Consider the following 15,638-nt stretch of genomic DNA (forward strand, 5'->3'; position numbering starts at 1 on the left):
GCGTGAAGTGCTCGTAGTGCCGTCCAAATGCTTGAGAAGGGCAAACTCTGTCAGCCCGTTCATTGGCCGCACCACGCGGAATGCGAGGGTATCCATCAACGCCTGCGAGCAGTCCAAAAGGAATAAAAAAAAATGGGGAGCGTAAAAATGCAACTCGATTTCAACATCCAGAAAGAGAAACATAAGCAACCGCAAAGAGTAAAGAGTAAAGAGTAAAGAGGGGGAACAAAGAAGGCCTCAACAAGAAATTTACACTCAAATGTGGTGTTATGGGCCCGATAAATCATATACGGTACCCTCCGCGAGGTCGCACATAACACCCGCACCACTCGCATAGTGAAGTCAAATAGGGAGTATGCATACAACTACAAGAACAAAAAAATGGCAAGGTATTCCGCATGAATGTGCAGTTGGGCTAAATGCGAAGTGTAAACCACCCGCAGCTAGCACGCATATAACCGCAAGATATACCGAGCGAACAAGCACACACAACAGACACTGCGGGGCACCTAGTGGTAGAGAATCTTCCTTCACCACTATGTAATGTATCCCACTTATCCGTTGTAGCATTATGCCTTTAATGCAGAGGTAAACAGACCTGTCACTTAACAGGCCTCTTGCATCAATGTAAACAAAATAACATACATGTGGACATAAGTACGTAGGTGCACAAATGTCGCACAAGCGGATCTAGTTACACGTCACGTAGGATAATAGGAAAAAAAAAATGAAATACAAAATCTTAAAGGAAAAGGCTTGTCTAATGCAGCTACGTCTGGACGTTTCTGTGGCAAAGCAACCCACATCTAAGAAGGAAAACAAGCACAATATGCCAATACAGGAAATCAGGTGAAATTTTTCTAATAACTATTTTTCACTGGGTGCTGAGGCCCGTCTTGAGTCCGACACATTGCTACTACTCCGGAGTCGTTTTACTGCTCCCCCACGGCTACTAACCACGCTTTGATTCTTATCCTTCATTGAAAGCCGCCGTGTTTGGGTGTCTGGCAGTGTTGTAGATGTGTCATTACGCAGAGCGGCAGAGGCAGAGGCAGAGGCTGCTGCACAAACGGCATTGGAAGACTGTGACGAGGTGGAAGGGCGGAGTGGGGGCATGTTACCAATCTGTAAAAAGGCTCCCAAAGAAGCGCCAGTAGCCGACACCCTCAGTGCCTCATTTATTTGTTGCAGTGATCCAGCCACCTCATCGTTCATTTCAAGGTCGGTGAAAATGTCCTTACTGCTCTCAACCGCCGCACGACAGGCATTTTGCAGAGCATGACGAAATGGCAACACATCAGCGGGTGTCGGTAACTTTGTAGTCATTGAAATACTATCTTCGTATAGACGCTGTTCGCACTCGAGCTCGTCATCTAAAATCATCTGTTCCCTCACATACGCTGACAGGGTCTCCTGTAGTTGTGATTTGAGTCGCTCCTGCACACCCTCTAAAGAAGCGCGACGGCGTTTCTGAAGTGAATGAACTGCGGCAACATGTTTCTGCGTCATTGCCACAATGTTTTGTCCGAGGGAAGCAAAGTTCTCGTTGATACGTACAACGCAACGCGCCATGTCATCCTCGTACTGCCGTGTGGACACACCAAATGTACTTCCCCTCTTCCTCCCCTCACTTCCCTCTTCTGTGTTGCCCTTAGATCCCTCGTCACGGCATTCATCGTCACCCTCCTCCACCTGTCCCATCAGCGTGTCGAGTCTCCATTGCTCAAGCCGCTGAAACACCGCCTCCGTACCACGTTTTGCGGTGTTGTGGGCGTCACGCACTGCATCCTGCACAACCAACTGGAGTGTGCCAACCTGGGAGTCAAACTTCAGAAGGGCCTCGTGGTACACCTGTTTAAAGCGGACCAACTCTTCCTCCTTCTCCTCTATCATCGCCTTCAGTACACTGGTTTGCGAATCAGTGATATGTTGGAGACCTTCATTTTCCCGCCGCTCCTTCAGCAACGTATCCACATTTGATTTTAGCTCAGTATATTCCTCCTCCAGTTGCTGGTACCGTTCGTGGTCCTCGCGAGAAATATAGTAACCGCCCCGCTCCGCTACGCGCTCCTGGAGGCGGTTGCGTAGCCGCTGGTTTTCAGCTTCGAAGGAACGGAGACGAATCATCAACTTCTCCCGTTCAGTGTTTGCCTGGTTTCGAATGGACCGGGCCTTCACTGCGTACATAAGAGTCGACTTGGTTTCTTCAATGTCCCGGCCGACGGAAGAAATGCATGCGATCATGAGAGTCCGCGCACTGCCACCGATGGAGTCCCGCAAGATCTCTGTTAACTTGGAGTCCCGGTACGGCACGTGATTTGGCCGTGTTGTGTCGTTAGAGTTTGAAAGCGCAAGAAACACATTTTTTAGCGCTAGCAATGATTTGTTGATCTTTCCCGTTTCGCCCGCAGCCGCCCCACTAGCGTGAGATTTCTTTAAACTCTCACTACCCGCAAGATCCACCATGAACAAGTGGGTTACATCCACACTGTTGGTGTACTCGTTAAACTCTTCGTAGTCGACTATTATAACGACGTGGGAGCGGCTGCTCCGCTCATTCATGAGAGTCGACGCAATGTGACGGCGGCTTAATCCCTTCTGAATTGCCGCAAATGCATCGGCGACCCGTGATAACGTCAACTTCTCGTTGGACACCGGAAACCCACCAACAAGCGTCACCTCTGTTTCTCCATCCTTACTGAGCATGTCAATCAGTTTCTCATTGTATATTTCTATCATGGAAAGTGTGAGTGCGCACTGCGCCCCTTCAACTGTCCTTTGCTGCACGTGCTCAAGCATGGAGCCGATCATACGGTGGGCAATACCACTCGATCCTCCAGCTCCACCTAACATAGTAAACGTCTTCCCCGTCCCAGTCTGTCCGTACACCATTACAGTGCCATGTAATCCATCCTTCACGCTCTGTAGAATGGGCTCACATATGGCATAGACATCGTCCTGCGTAGCAGTGGGGGGAAATATATAGTCCGGGTCGTAACTTTTGTTGTCCAACATGACACGCCTTCCATTGACGAAGCTGAGGCCAGCCGCAGGGCGCTCACTCTCAAATAGTGGCCGACAGCGAACTGCCACCTTAATGTTGCTCATCTCTTTGCTCTCTTGCCTGTTTGACACACCACCCGCTGCTGTGCCTTCTGACAAGCCACGTTAAACAGTGTTTACCAACATGTCGGAAGAAACGACAATAGGAAAGAAGATAAAGAAACGCTCCCTAATGAAACTGTAGAAAAGGAGGGCACACGCACAAGCACAAACATACTCAATAAAATCCTTCCCCCTCCACTTCCTTGTTTCCTGCGTGCCAATAGATAAAATCATCTCTTCGGAGAGGCTTTCTTGCCTCCTTTTTTTCAGGTTGTCACATACGCGAAACTCATTAACCTCAAATGTGCAGCTGGGGAGAATTCCCCTCCTCCATACGCAGCACAAAACGTATAGAAAGTAATAACGTAAAACAAAAAGGAAAAGGAAAAAGAGAAGGAACAGTGCAAGCAACTTCCACATTAATCCCATCCCGCGGGAAAACCAACACCAACCTCGTCACAACTACCGGTGCGCACACACATGCTCTTTACACGCTACAAAAAGCAAGAACAACCAACAACGCACTTCATGAATACATACACAATATAACACAGAAAAGTACGTGCGCACACGCAACTCATGTCGTGGTGAACCATAACTTCATCGCAGTATCTCGAATGTATCAAAACTATATTCGATTCCTTCGGCTTCTGTTGTTGAGTCAACGCCTTCCACGCGCGACTTTGGCGACCCCTCATTGCACCACTTCACGAGGTTCGCAACTTGTTGCTTCGGGCCCTCCGCCATCAGCTCCACGCGCCCATCGGGAAGGTTACGGACCCAACCGCGCACGCCAAATTCCTCAGCCGCCTTTTGGGTGTGTTTCCGAAAAAAAACGCCCTGCACGCGGCCACGCACAAAAACATGACAGCGAACGATCATCCCCTCATTGTTTTGTGCTGAAGAAGCAACCTGATCTACAGTTTGTGGCATGTGCGAAATAAGTGAGCTCAAAAATGAGGGTATTGAAAAACTGATGGGGATAAAAACAAAAAGCTTAACCAAACGCTCCCAATATGCGCAAGAGTATAAGACAAAAACACAAGAAAAGACAGGTAGAATGGAAAGGGAACTGAGGGGAAAAGGGAAGAAGTAGCTTGATGGATCACACGCAGTTACGGAAGCCGGTGCGGGGCGCCAAATGACTGAGACAGTTGGTCAAAAGTGAAGAAGGTAGTCTTGCTTCTAGTGGAATTTATGTCGTTTGCTTACTTCCAAAAAAAAAAGTCCTTTCTTTTTGTTTTCCCCTGGAGGGGGAGGGAAGAAAGATAAGTAAGTAAAAAAGGTGTGCCCCACTTGGTGCAACGTCACAAATTCTATAACTCTCAATTATATATATATATATATATATGTATGCTACGTAATTTTGATTTCGATGGGAAAGCAGACGGACAACTGAGTTTTGCTTGTCTCGTGCCACCTCATCACAAACACTTACGCGCATATGCTCTCCGCCATGATGATACCGTTCAGTTGTCCACTCTCCCAGTTGCAGTGGGTGAAGAGAAGGAGAAAATCAAATTAAAGCGATACTCTACAAGGACAAAGCATACTCTCAGTTTAGTCCCGTACGACGAAAGTAAAGGCAAACACCGACAACAATAGCAATAAATAACAGATAAATATATAAATAAAGGTACTCGATGAAGATTATTACAGCTGAAAATTAATCCAGTAGCCCCAATGCACATCTACACTCACTCGCCATTACTTTCATTGACCATCTATTTAAAAAAAAAAAACACTTCCATCCCATTTCTGCAAAAGTCTATCGAGAAGTCTTCACACCCCCACCTACCCAGTCTCCCATTTGATAAAGACTTTTAGGAATGAAAAACAAAAACAAAAAGAGCATCGATTGCACAAAACTGGATTCCATCGTACGTCTCCACGGCGACTTACCTTCACTTCGCCTGCAACACCTTCGTCACTTGTGACAAGTCTTACACTCTTCTTCCACACAGTGCTTTGTGTCAATTTATAAAGTCCTTCAGATGCCTGCCGTCACTTCACCTCACTACACTTCACCCCTCCGCCTGCTCCTCCATAGCGAATTGCTTTCGCTTCATGACTGCATCGCCTTCACTGCAGCAGACACCAAACCCTGCAGTGCCTGAGCCTCCGTGCGCAAACGCTTGCATTCCTCCCCACGCTGCTGGTGTATCCCCTCCTCAAGGGACTTACAAATTGAATCTACTTTAGGTTTGATACGCTGCTCCATTATTGTTTGCAATGCACGGCGGTCCTTTTTCTGCATTTCCACATACCTCTTGAGAAAGCTGATCTCTGCGTCCTTTCCACGGACGTCTTCGCCCTTTGCATCATTCAACCTGGTGAGCAACTCCGATATCTCATTATCCCTCTCCTGCAGCGTGCGGCGCCACTCCTCCTCACGTTTCGAGTGAGCACTACGCAAGTCGAGCAACTGCGCCTCCAACGACTGAACTGCAGTGGCTGAAGCAAATCTCTCTTCTGGTGAAGAGGCAGGGTTCAACTCAACACCCTTGAAACCAGTGTCAGGATTTGAAGAGGCGCCGACGTGAGTTTCCCCTTTGCATGCATCCGCAGCGCACTCCACTGCCCTCTCCACGCTACGCTTCGCCTCGCCTGCCACGTGATCCTGAAGCAACTTCAGCGCTACACAGACTTCGCTAAGCTCCTCCCGTTGCAGTGCAGACGTGCAGTATTCTAAGGCTTTCTGAGATTCAACACGCATGACGTCTATCTCGCCAGACAAATGCAAAAGTTTCTCCTCTTTCTCCGCTAATTGTCGCCGCAACATCTCTATTGAGCCCTCATAAGCTTTGCGTACCGTCTCTTGTTGTCCGTCGAAGTACCGCCGGGTGTACGAAATGGCCTCCAGCGCCTCTGGCAACTGCTGAGCCCTTGACGCATCCATTAACCTACCAAGGGTGCTGTAATCTTTTCTTAGTGCAAGCAACTGCAATTCCTTGTCCTTCACGGCGTGCGAAAGTTTCCCGAAGTAACTGCTCACCTGCTGGTGGGCAATTCTTTCAACAGCTTCCTGTACAACTTTCGCCAACTGGTCCTTCAGACCACCGGTCACATACGTCTCTGCTGCTTCCCTCCGCGACTCCGTATCCAGTTGTGGTGCCACAACCTCCTGAATTTTAGTGTGATTGAATGTCAGTAGTTCCAATATCTTCTCATCTGGTGGTAGCAACACCGAGGGATTGGTGTCCGATCGGTACCACATATCGGTTCCACTTCCATCACGACGCGGCTTCGGCACACGAAGACGTCGCAGGCAGTTTTCCGCCTCCTCTCTTGAAAGAGCAGTGGAGGATTTGCCAACTCCTTCACCAGGGGAAACCAGCGGCGGCACCGAGTCATTCGCACTTTCCGTTAACCCTTCAGAGCTTTCACGAGTGATTAACTCTTCCTTCAAATTCCGAATAATTTCATCTCTTTCACTGAGCTTCGACGTAAGGTCCACAACAATATCCCTGTGTTTGACGAGCAACTCGTTATACCGGCTCAGCATCGCCTCCTCTTGAAGCACCTGCCATTGGTGGTGAATCTCCTCGAGACCAAGCATATATTCCTCTGGGTCGACGTGCTCTTCACAGCCGCCATTGCCAGCTTCATTCCCTCTGCTATCACGTAGAATCGCTTCTAGTTCCTCCAGTCGCCGTTGCAGCTGCATGCGAACAGCTTGCTCGTGTTGATGAGCACACAGAGACCTTTGCAGTGCTTCCACAACCTCCTCACGCTCCTCCTCCGCACGGCGGACACTCTGCTGCAACTCTGACAGGAGCCCAACATCTAACCCCTGCTGTGACTGCAGTTGCATCGCATCTTGCTGCCCGGGTAGAGACCACTGCCTCTCGTGCTGGGTGTCTTCATTAATAACGGCGGTATTTCGTATGTTTTTGGCGCGATTGGCAAACAAAAGTGTTGAGAGAGTTTCCGCATGAGACTCCAGAGCAGGTGAAATACACACAATGAGAGTGGTCTTACAGTTACCGCCAAGGGAGTCCCGCAGCACACTCGTGAGCACAGAATTTCTGAAGGGAACATGGGAACTACGCGATGCACCACCGTCCTTGTTGTCTTTTCCACAACTCTTCCGTTGAGCTAGTGCCGAAATGACGTTGCCGAGTTCGTGTAAGGATTTGTTAATACACCTCGCCTCCTCCAGTCGTTGCCCGCTTACGCCTGATTGTCGTACCTTCTCGCTCCCGGCAAGGTCCACAATGTTCAACTTTCCCACGCGGTGAGAAGATACCGAACCAGTTACCGGGTCCTTTTTTACAGTTTCCACCGTAAGGATGAAAATGGCGTGTGAGCGAGAGGACAATTCGCTCATGCGGGTTGCTTCCGTGGCACGTCTTGAGGTACCGCGCTCCATAAGGTAATACACGTCTCGTGGACTACACACATTCCATTCCGAGAGGCCATCAACATGAACACCGCTCCGCGTTGTGTGCCGCACCACCAACGACCGTGGTGCCTCCTCCCCCGGTGGCTTTAATAAATCAGATATAACCTCATTGTATATTTGCATATACGACGCTCGGATGGTGTAATCCACATTGCCACACCGACTATCGTCGATAATACTGAAGATTTCCTCTACAGCACGGGCAATGATGCCATGCTGCTCCTCTCCAGCAAACCCCTCCATTGTGTATGTTTTTCCTGCACCCGTCTGCCCATACGCCAACAAGGTAGCGTTATAACCCTCCACGACGGATAGGACGGCACTACGGGCACTCCGCTCATACACATCCCGTTGCAGATCATATCTGTCGTGCACGTAATCAAACGTAAAGGTTTGTGTCGCGTAAACTTCTGCAAAGCAACCACTAGTTTTGTTGTCATCGCTATTGTCACTCAGATCAACTGGTTCGCACAATGTAATGGACGATCGATCCTTGGAAACACGCACAACATCAGTGTACCGGCCGTTTTCCTTGAGCTCACGCGGTAGCGGAGGGCGTACACGTATCACAACCGTTATGTTTGATTCACTATCGCCATTTGGAGTGAATGGAGTTGCACTGACACGGGTAGATTTTGAAGTCTCAGACCCGAAGCCCCAGCTCACAGATTGGGATGCGAATTGGCCGTCAGCACCACTACGCTGCATGGTTTTGTCATTAGTACTACACCCAGAGCAGTGATGTGTCATCATCGCCGGCACAAGTGGCGGAGATGTGTCGTTAAAAACTACTCGCGCACGACGCCGCCCCTCCTCCCGTTGATGCATCCCCGGTATTGATTGTCCACTTGAACCTGTAAAACACGCGGAAGTGTTCATTTGTTACCTACAGTCCCACTCAGCTCCCCTACCCCTCCTACACCAACACCAATGTCGCTGATAGAACAATGAGGCTCCAACAAGTACGATTAACGCTTCAAAAATGCACACAAGATAGCGCGTTAGAAGCGGTGTCGATATTAGAAAAAAAGGAGTCAGGTAAAAGACGTATTGTTTCCCACTAACGTAACCAACTGATGGGGTAATAAGTGCCCCTCGCCCAACTGGAAGTGGCAAAATGAAGAGGTAAGAAGAAAAAAACACAAAACGTTGGCACCAAAAGTGGGTAAATGAACAGCAGTAAATACACAAGTGAGCTGGCGGTAACCACACATTTCCGATTTGAGAAGTAATGGAGCAAAGAAGAAGAAAGTCAAAAGAAAAAAAAATCCCGTACGTTTTTTCCCCTGCTACCAACAACTTCGCTCACTTATATTGTATTTCCTTTCTTTCTTCGCTTTGTTACTTTATTGATATTGATTAAAAGGGGGAAAACTTGTGCATCTATTCATCTATGTTATTTCTTTTCTTTACTCTCCTCCCTTGACTATCACGCTAACACACTCACGAGTCTTTCTTGTCTTTGTTTGGCTAATTTTTTTCCCCCTCTCGTGTCGCTACTTCTGCCGCTGATGCGCTTGTAACTCAACTCTCCATCAATGATTGTATCTTCTAATTGTAATAAACACACCGCTTGGAAGTTTCTATTATCTACGTCCGTCACCCTTCCCTCCCAGCGGTTCTGATATATGTAAATAAATAAATAAACTCATTTACTCATCCACTCATTCATTCATTCATTTCATTCCACCTTTCAACCTCATCCCATTCCCCCCCCCTTCAGTTCCTTTTCTCTTCACGCTCGAGCTTTACACACGGCGTAAAAGTCCTCACGAAAATACAAGGGGGAAAAGAGACAGAAATCGAAAAGTAAAATAAAGAGTGAAAACTGAATGCGTAAAAACAGGATGATGCAAAACAACACACCACACACAAAAAAAAAACAGAAGAAAAAAAGAGCGAAGATACGTACAGGTGCGAGAAGTTCCTGTTGCATACCTCGAGTAGTGTCTAAGTGCTCTATCTAAATGCGCGCATAGACACAGAGGAGAAACTCGTAAAGGCACTTACGCGGGGAGTAGGTGTGAACAAAAATAAATAAGTAAAAAGACAAGATGTAATGACAATAAAAGGGAGGGAAAATAAAAACCAAGGAAAAGGGATAGAAAATGGAAGGAAATGAAATGAAGAAACAAAAAACGGAAGCGACCTATGAGTCACTCCATGTGCTCTATTGACGCAACACGAAGCAACGGAACCACCACACGTTCTCTTTTTTTTTTTCACCCCTTTCCCTCTCGACAAACAAATATTTTCCCTTTGCGCTCGCTTCAGCCCCGACTCCGGCTGCCGCATTTCACGTCCCACACGTAATGAAGGAAAAGTAAAGCGGACAGCACAAGCTGAGACGCAGGCACAGTGGCCTCTATCAAATAACATCCAACGCTTAAACTCCTTCGTGTGCATTTTTTTTTTCCTTTGTATCCTTTATTTACCCACTCCCTCTCTTTCTTTGATCTATGCAACCACACTTCCTGCATACAGTAGGTGGGACACAATGATAGAAAACAAACCACAACCAATAAATAAATAAATGATGTATCCAACGAGCTGTGATGCTTATCTAGTAGAAGACGCTCATGGTATACGGCGGATTGCGAATGCGTTGGGTGAAAAGGAAAAAAAAAGCAGACCCCCACCTCCAATAACTGACATGACACACGAGACTGCTCATCTACCGCTTCCCAGCCTTCGCCTTCTCAGTGGGTTTCCTACCGGGTTTCTTCTTGGAAGCAGTCGGCTCTGCGGGCTGCTTCTTTGCTGTGGGTTTTGCTACAGGTTTCTTGGCTTTTGTAGTCTTCGCCGTCTGTTTATTTGCGCCCTTTGCTTTCTCTGTCGCTGCTGCCACTGCCTTAGCATTCTTTGCGGCAGCCGCCTTACCCGCTCCTTTTGGCTTCTCAGCCGCTGTTGTCGCCGCCTGCTTACCAACGGTTTTTGCCTTCTCAGTCGCTGTGGCAGCCGCCTTACTATTCTTTGCAGCAACTGTCTTCTTATTTGCCGCCTTTCCTTTGGCTGTTGCCGCCCCTCTCGTCCCTGCTGCCGGATCCTTGCTCTTTCCCCGCTTTCCAGTGTCTTTGGCTTTACCCTTCACAACGGCAGTGGCAGCAGCAGCAGCTCTTTTCTTTCTGGTTGCCCGCATTGGCTCAAGTTCCTTCTCAGGGGGTGAGTCTAACCACTCCTTCAAGTCATTTCGAATTTTTCCAGCTCGATTCGCCTTCTTCCCACCCACCTCTGCACGAGCTCCCCTCGTCTTCTTCGGAGGCTCTTCCGCCTCTTCATCGGTGTCCTCACTTCCTTCCTCCTCCTCTTCACCATCATCATCCTCTTGCTCTTCCTCCTTTCGGGGTGAGCGCTCGATAAACTTCTTAGGACTTTGGAAACCTATATTGGTTCCACTCAAATCCTTTGCAAATGGCGGGTTGTCATCATCATTCTGCGGTGCGCCCGGCAGAAGCTGCGTCGACTTCAAAAGCACTTTAGTGATCACCGGCCGAGCACGAGACGAAGACGTTTGATCAGAGTACAGCATTCCTCCTACTACAGGTGTATTACTCTGCAACCCAGTGTTTGCAGGGCGAAGCACTTGCATTGCAGATGCGCCGAAGGAGGTTGCACCAGGAATGAGACCCGGTTGATGCTCTCGTTGCTGACGGTTGTACTTCTGTTGTTGACCGGAGTGCTCATGGTGGAACAGCTGCTGTTGTGGTGGCTGTTGCTGCTGCTGGAAATAATGCTGCTGCTCTTGTGGAAAACGTTGGTGTTGCTGCTGCTGCCACTGTGGTGGTTGTTGTTGCTGCTGCTGCTGGTGGTGGTACTGTAGTTGTTGGTGCTGCGGTCGCTGTGTCTGCTGGGGTTGATGAAATGGTATATGCCGCTGCTGTTGTTGTTGTTGCTGTTGTTGTTGTTGCTGTTGTTGTTGTTGCTGTTGTTGTTGTTGCTGTTGCTGTTCGTATAGGAACTGCTGCGGCTGCCGGAACTGCTGGGACTGATGTGGTTGGTTAGCCTGCTGGTTGTACTGTTGCTGCTGGTTATGGAACTGATTGTAGTAATATGGGTCCCGTTGTTGTTGGCCAGTGGATAAACCAAAGATATTGCTACTACTGGGCGCACCGAATGCCTGCGTCGGCTGCGGTTTCATTGACGGCCAGGTGCCGCCTAATCCTTCCATGTTTGATTGGGGTACCACAGGGCTTTCTTCGGGGGCACCCCACATCGAAGCTGAAGAAAGCCATGATGTATTTGACGGTGGTGAAGCACCCCAGTTGCCGAGTTCATACTTTGAATATTCCTGCTTGGAATATTGACCTGTGCCCCCACTACTTCTGTTGTCCTTAAGAGCGGCAGATCGCACATCGCTTAAAGGAATCTTTGTGCGGCGCGGTTGCCCCTCCTCGTGGCATTTTTGTTCCAGTTGCTGACTGTAACTTCTCTCGGGAACAGCAGCCGGACGATGCTTCTCAGGCGGTGGTGACGCAAACATGGTGGTGGGAGGATTATTATGGTTCAAAAGTCCCATGAATGGCGAAGCAGTACGGGTTTCTGGCGACCGCAAGGTCACAGGTGACGAGGTTGAGGCAGAGGCGGAGGCGGAGGTACCAAAATGCTGCGACCGCTGCGGATCTTCAGCGGAACTCAGAGGATTTTTGAACATGGACCACAGCGTCGAGTTGAATCCCGTTGGGTTCCCCTCCGCAGCAGCAGGTTTGTCCGTTCGATACCTGTCCGGTTCATTTTGCTGCTGATGTTGCTGTTGTTGCTGCTGGTGGACGTTGCTGCCCCGAGCACGGTTAGTGCTCCCTGCGGCGTCAGCACTGCTTTCATTGGTGTTTGAGGCAAGGCCAGTTTGGGGGGCGGCCCCTGAGCCACTGGCACCACCAATTTCAGTCGAACTGGTTAACGTATGGCCCGCATTCATCGCAAATGGTGGAGCAACTACCAGAGCGTCAGAGCCAGTGGAACTTTTACTTTCTGTCTTACCGGGCATGCCTATTGTCGCATTCGAAAAGGGGTCCATTGACAACGACTCATTCAAATCTTGTGAGACCATCGGCTCGTTTACAGGTGGTGCCTCCCCTAATGCCTTCGTCATTTTCAACGTGAACCGACCAACCCGCTTCTGCTCTGCCTCCTGCGGGAGAGCTATGTTTCTCACAGCCTCTCGGAGCTGGGGCTCATACGCATCAGCGTTGGACCTAACAGATTTAACCATTGGACTAGATTGAGTCAGTGGCGTCTGCAAGGCACCTTGCTGAGCCTGCGCAAGAAGGACCGTGATTCTCGCGGTTGTTTCATCCGGTTGTGTGAGTCGCCCATACGGACCATTCACGAGCTCGGTAAGTATCTGCTCCAGCAACGGTTGTTGGGTGACGCTTCCATAGACGGTGCACAGCGAACAAAGCAAATTTTCCATTTCCTTGGCATTTATATTGCACAACCGCTCATGAAACTTTTCTCTAAATCGCGCAAGCCATTCGGGTCCCGGGTGCATTTTTGCTAGTGGTCGCACCGCTTCAAGATAGCGCAATACAGTGCCCATCCGAATTCGTTCCGCTCCAAGAAGCTCCTGACCGCCACTCACCACAAAGTGGCATATGGCATCTCCCGACCCTCCTCCAAATACGCCCGTCATGAGCTCAACCAAAGAAACAAATTGCTCCGGTGACACCGATACTGTTTTGGCAGCTTCAAGCGCCTTTGCTGCGTCTCGAGCGTGCGGAATCAGATTGGCAGCCAGTGGCAGACAGTAAAGGGTATCGCTTGTCCACTCCGCCTCAGCAAATCGAGCGGAGAGGAAAGCAACACAAGCTGAGTGTAGCTCGGGCCGCCCGGAGGCCTGAAGCATACGAATCTCATCAGGAGAGAAGCGCTCTTGGGCCGCTTGTAATCGGGCAACCAGCTCCGCCACAAGTGCCCCATCAAATTTCGTGCCCTGTACCAAAGACAGGGCGTCAACGAGCTGTCGAGCTGATACATCACTCAAATTAACTTGTGCATGCAATGCCTCATCGTCTGGAAAGGCCACGGCAAGCAACAGTTTTGTGTGGCTGCTGCACTCGGGTTGTAACAATCGACTTGCCACTGCCTTAGCCTCCGGCATCCAGGAGGGTGCCATAGGAGCGAATGTTGCACAAATGTGGCTTATCTCTGACAACGAAAACTCACCGAGCACCGTTTCTATGCGCTCCCCAAGACGCACCGCCAATTCTTGCGACAGTAGACTTGAGCGGCGAAGAATGCCAGCTGCCATTGCCAATTGCTGGGGCTCAAACCGGCCAACGTGCCGCCCTACGTACGCCTGGTATGCGAGAAACACGTTTCTGTAACGAAGTCGGCCGCCCATTTCATATGCGAAGGCAATGGTTGTCATGTCATCGCAGTGACTCCAGTGCAACTTATCATTACAGTCAAAGAAGCTCATCACACGTGGTTCATATTCCTCTAAAAGAGTGCTAAGCCGCCCCCCAAGCTCACACACATCGTGCTGTGTTAAGCCGTTCCTTCCCGGTTGCAAAGATCCAACCATCTTCGCTACAGACCCGATGATGGAAGCAACATCACGTCCATTAGCCGTCGTAGAGTACATAAGACCTGCACGGGCAAGGCGCTGCTGCAGCTGGGGTGGGAAAGGAAGCAGCTGATGGTGCCGAAGGCATGAGTTCATCAGCGTGGAAAAATCGTAGCTGTGGAATTCGCCTGAATGATCCAAAAGGGCGACAAGGAAATGACTAGCCTCAGCGACCTTACCAGTGCGTACTAACCAACTGTAGACCCTCAGCAGCGGGGGCTGCATCCGCGGCATATCGGTTGTTGGTGTATTCTGTAGGCGTGTGACGGCAACCTGTGCGAGCGTCTCACTTAAAGTACTGGGCGCGTGCTTGCCGCCACGCTGCAAGACCTTTGCAGCGCACTCGATCAAATTCCAAAAGTCATGATAGTCAGTATTGCTACTACCACCCTCCTGAGAAATTTCATTTAGCACCCTGTCTACAGTGGCAAACGTCCGCTCCAAATATTGGTCGCCGCGTTGAGTCAGCGCCACAGCTGCTAGAAGACGGGTAACACCGTCGTGGTTTTTATCATCTAACGTACGCACAAGTTTGTTTGTAATGAGTGCCTGCAATGAGGTGTCTGGTTCTATCTCGAAGAATGAGAGGAGCTGCGCTAGAGCCACCGCATTGTTTCCCTGTTCGATCCACACATTTATCTCATTTTGAGGGACTTCAGTCTCCAAAAAACGCTCCGCCTCGCGTCTAGCGAAATCGTACTGCCCTCGGCCTCGATACTTGCGTTTCAGAGCAGCGGCCCTGTGGGCGAACTTAGTCATGGAACTACCGCCACTGCTTCCCCCAAAGCCGCTCCCTCCGGAAACGAAAGGGGCGCTGGGCCACGCAAGTAATACGGCGACACGCCGCATGGTGTCAGCTCCGCGCCCCCTTCTCGTATGGCTTCTGCTGTTTCCCTCTCTTATTTCGGATCCTACCGCCTGCCCTCTAGACCTCAGCTCCCCCTCCCTCTTTTTTCTTTTCTCACCTCCCGGCCCTCTTGTTGTGAACCCGCCGCAATGGAGGTGGCCACCAAAATGTAGTGGACGTAACTGAAACGTGTAGAGATTGGGGAAGAAAAGGAATAAATATACGGAGGCAATTATAACGGCGAAAATGAGCAGGGGGAATGATAGTGGGCAAAAGGAGGGAGAATAAAATCCGGCGTTCTTCACTTACCGTTATTTCTCGTACCAGTTTCTCCAATACGTATTAGGGAAGGGACAAGAAGGGGAATAATAACAACAAATCAGTAGCGCAGCTCAACAAAATGAATAAATGGATGGAGTGGCAACACGCAGGTTGTTCGCATAGAGATGCACACAGTGGATAAAATATCACACTGATGCACCTGCAACAACAACAAGGAAGGGAAATGCGCTCACGAACACAAACTACCGCCACACCAAAAGTAATAAGTTTGATTTAACTTGTGCACTAACAGCTCTCCCCCTATTTTTTCCATCGGCATCCCGGCTCCACCATTGGCAACAAACACAAATATATATATATATTTTTTTATTTATTTATTTGTTTACCTGTGCTCGAATATGTACTGAAATACGAGCACGCAAGTACATATGATT

At 49.3% G+C, this 15,638-nt stretch overlaps 5 protein-coding genes across 5 annotated transcripts; all 5 read right to left on the minus strand.

Annotated features, from left to right (window-relative positions):
* Nucleotides 1-867: 867 nt before the first annotated feature.
* On the minus strand, nucleotides 868-3,108 carry TbgDal_III1950 (kinesin, putative; the record flags this gene model as incomplete). The annotated part of the gene is made up of 1 exon (XM_011773848.1): nucleotides 868-3,108. The coding sequence occupies one exon, from the start codon at nucleotides 3,106-3,108 to the stop codon at nucleotides 868-870; it is 2,241 nt and encodes a 746-aa protein (XP_011772150.1).
* A 597-nt stretch (nucleotides 3,109-3,705) lies between these two features.
* TbgDal_III1960 (acylphosphatase, putative) lies at nucleotides 3,706-4,038 on the minus strand (the record flags this gene model as incomplete). Its single annotated transcript, XM_011773849.1, has 1 exon — nucleotides 3,706-4,038. One exon carries the CDS (start codon nucleotides 4,036-4,038, stop codon nucleotides 3,706-3,708), a length of 333 nt encoding a protein of 110 aa, XP_011772151.1.
* Nucleotides 4,039-5,170: 1,132 nt separating this feature from the next.
* On the minus strand, nucleotides 5,171-8,389 carry TbgDal_III1970 (kinesin, putative; the record flags this gene model as incomplete). Its single annotated transcript, XM_011773850.1, has 1 exon — nucleotides 5,171-8,389. The coding sequence occupies one exon, from the start codon at nucleotides 8,387-8,389 to the stop codon at nucleotides 5,171-5,173; it is 3,219 nt and encodes a 1,072-aa protein (XP_011772152.1).
* A 1,080-nt stretch (nucleotides 8,390-9,469) lies between these two features.
* On the minus strand, nucleotides 9,470-9,916 carry TbgDal_III1980 (hypothetical protein, unlikely; the record flags this gene model as incomplete). The annotated part of the gene is made up of 1 exon (XM_011773851.1): nucleotides 9,470-9,916. The coding sequence occupies one exon, from the start codon at nucleotides 9,914-9,916 to the stop codon at nucleotides 9,470-9,472; it is 447 nt and encodes a 148-aa protein (XP_011772153.1).
* A 268-nt stretch (nucleotides 9,917-10,184) lies between these two features.
* On the minus strand, nucleotides 10,185-14,924 carry TbgDal_III1990 (hypothetical protein, conserved; the record flags this gene model as incomplete). Its single annotated transcript, XM_011773852.1, has 1 exon — nucleotides 10,185-14,924. The coding sequence occupies one exon, from the start codon at nucleotides 14,922-14,924 to the stop codon at nucleotides 10,185-10,187; it is 4,740 nt and encodes a 1,579-aa protein (XP_011772154.1).
* Nucleotides 14,925-15,638: the final 714 nt, after the last annotated feature.

Source organism: Trypanosoma brucei, chromosome 3, assembly GCF_000210295.1.
Source record: "Trypanosoma brucei gambiense DAL972 chromosome 3, complete sequence".
Taxonomy (NCBI): domain Eukaryota; phylum Euglenozoa; class Kinetoplastea; order Trypanosomatida; family Trypanosomatidae; genus Trypanosoma; species Trypanosoma brucei.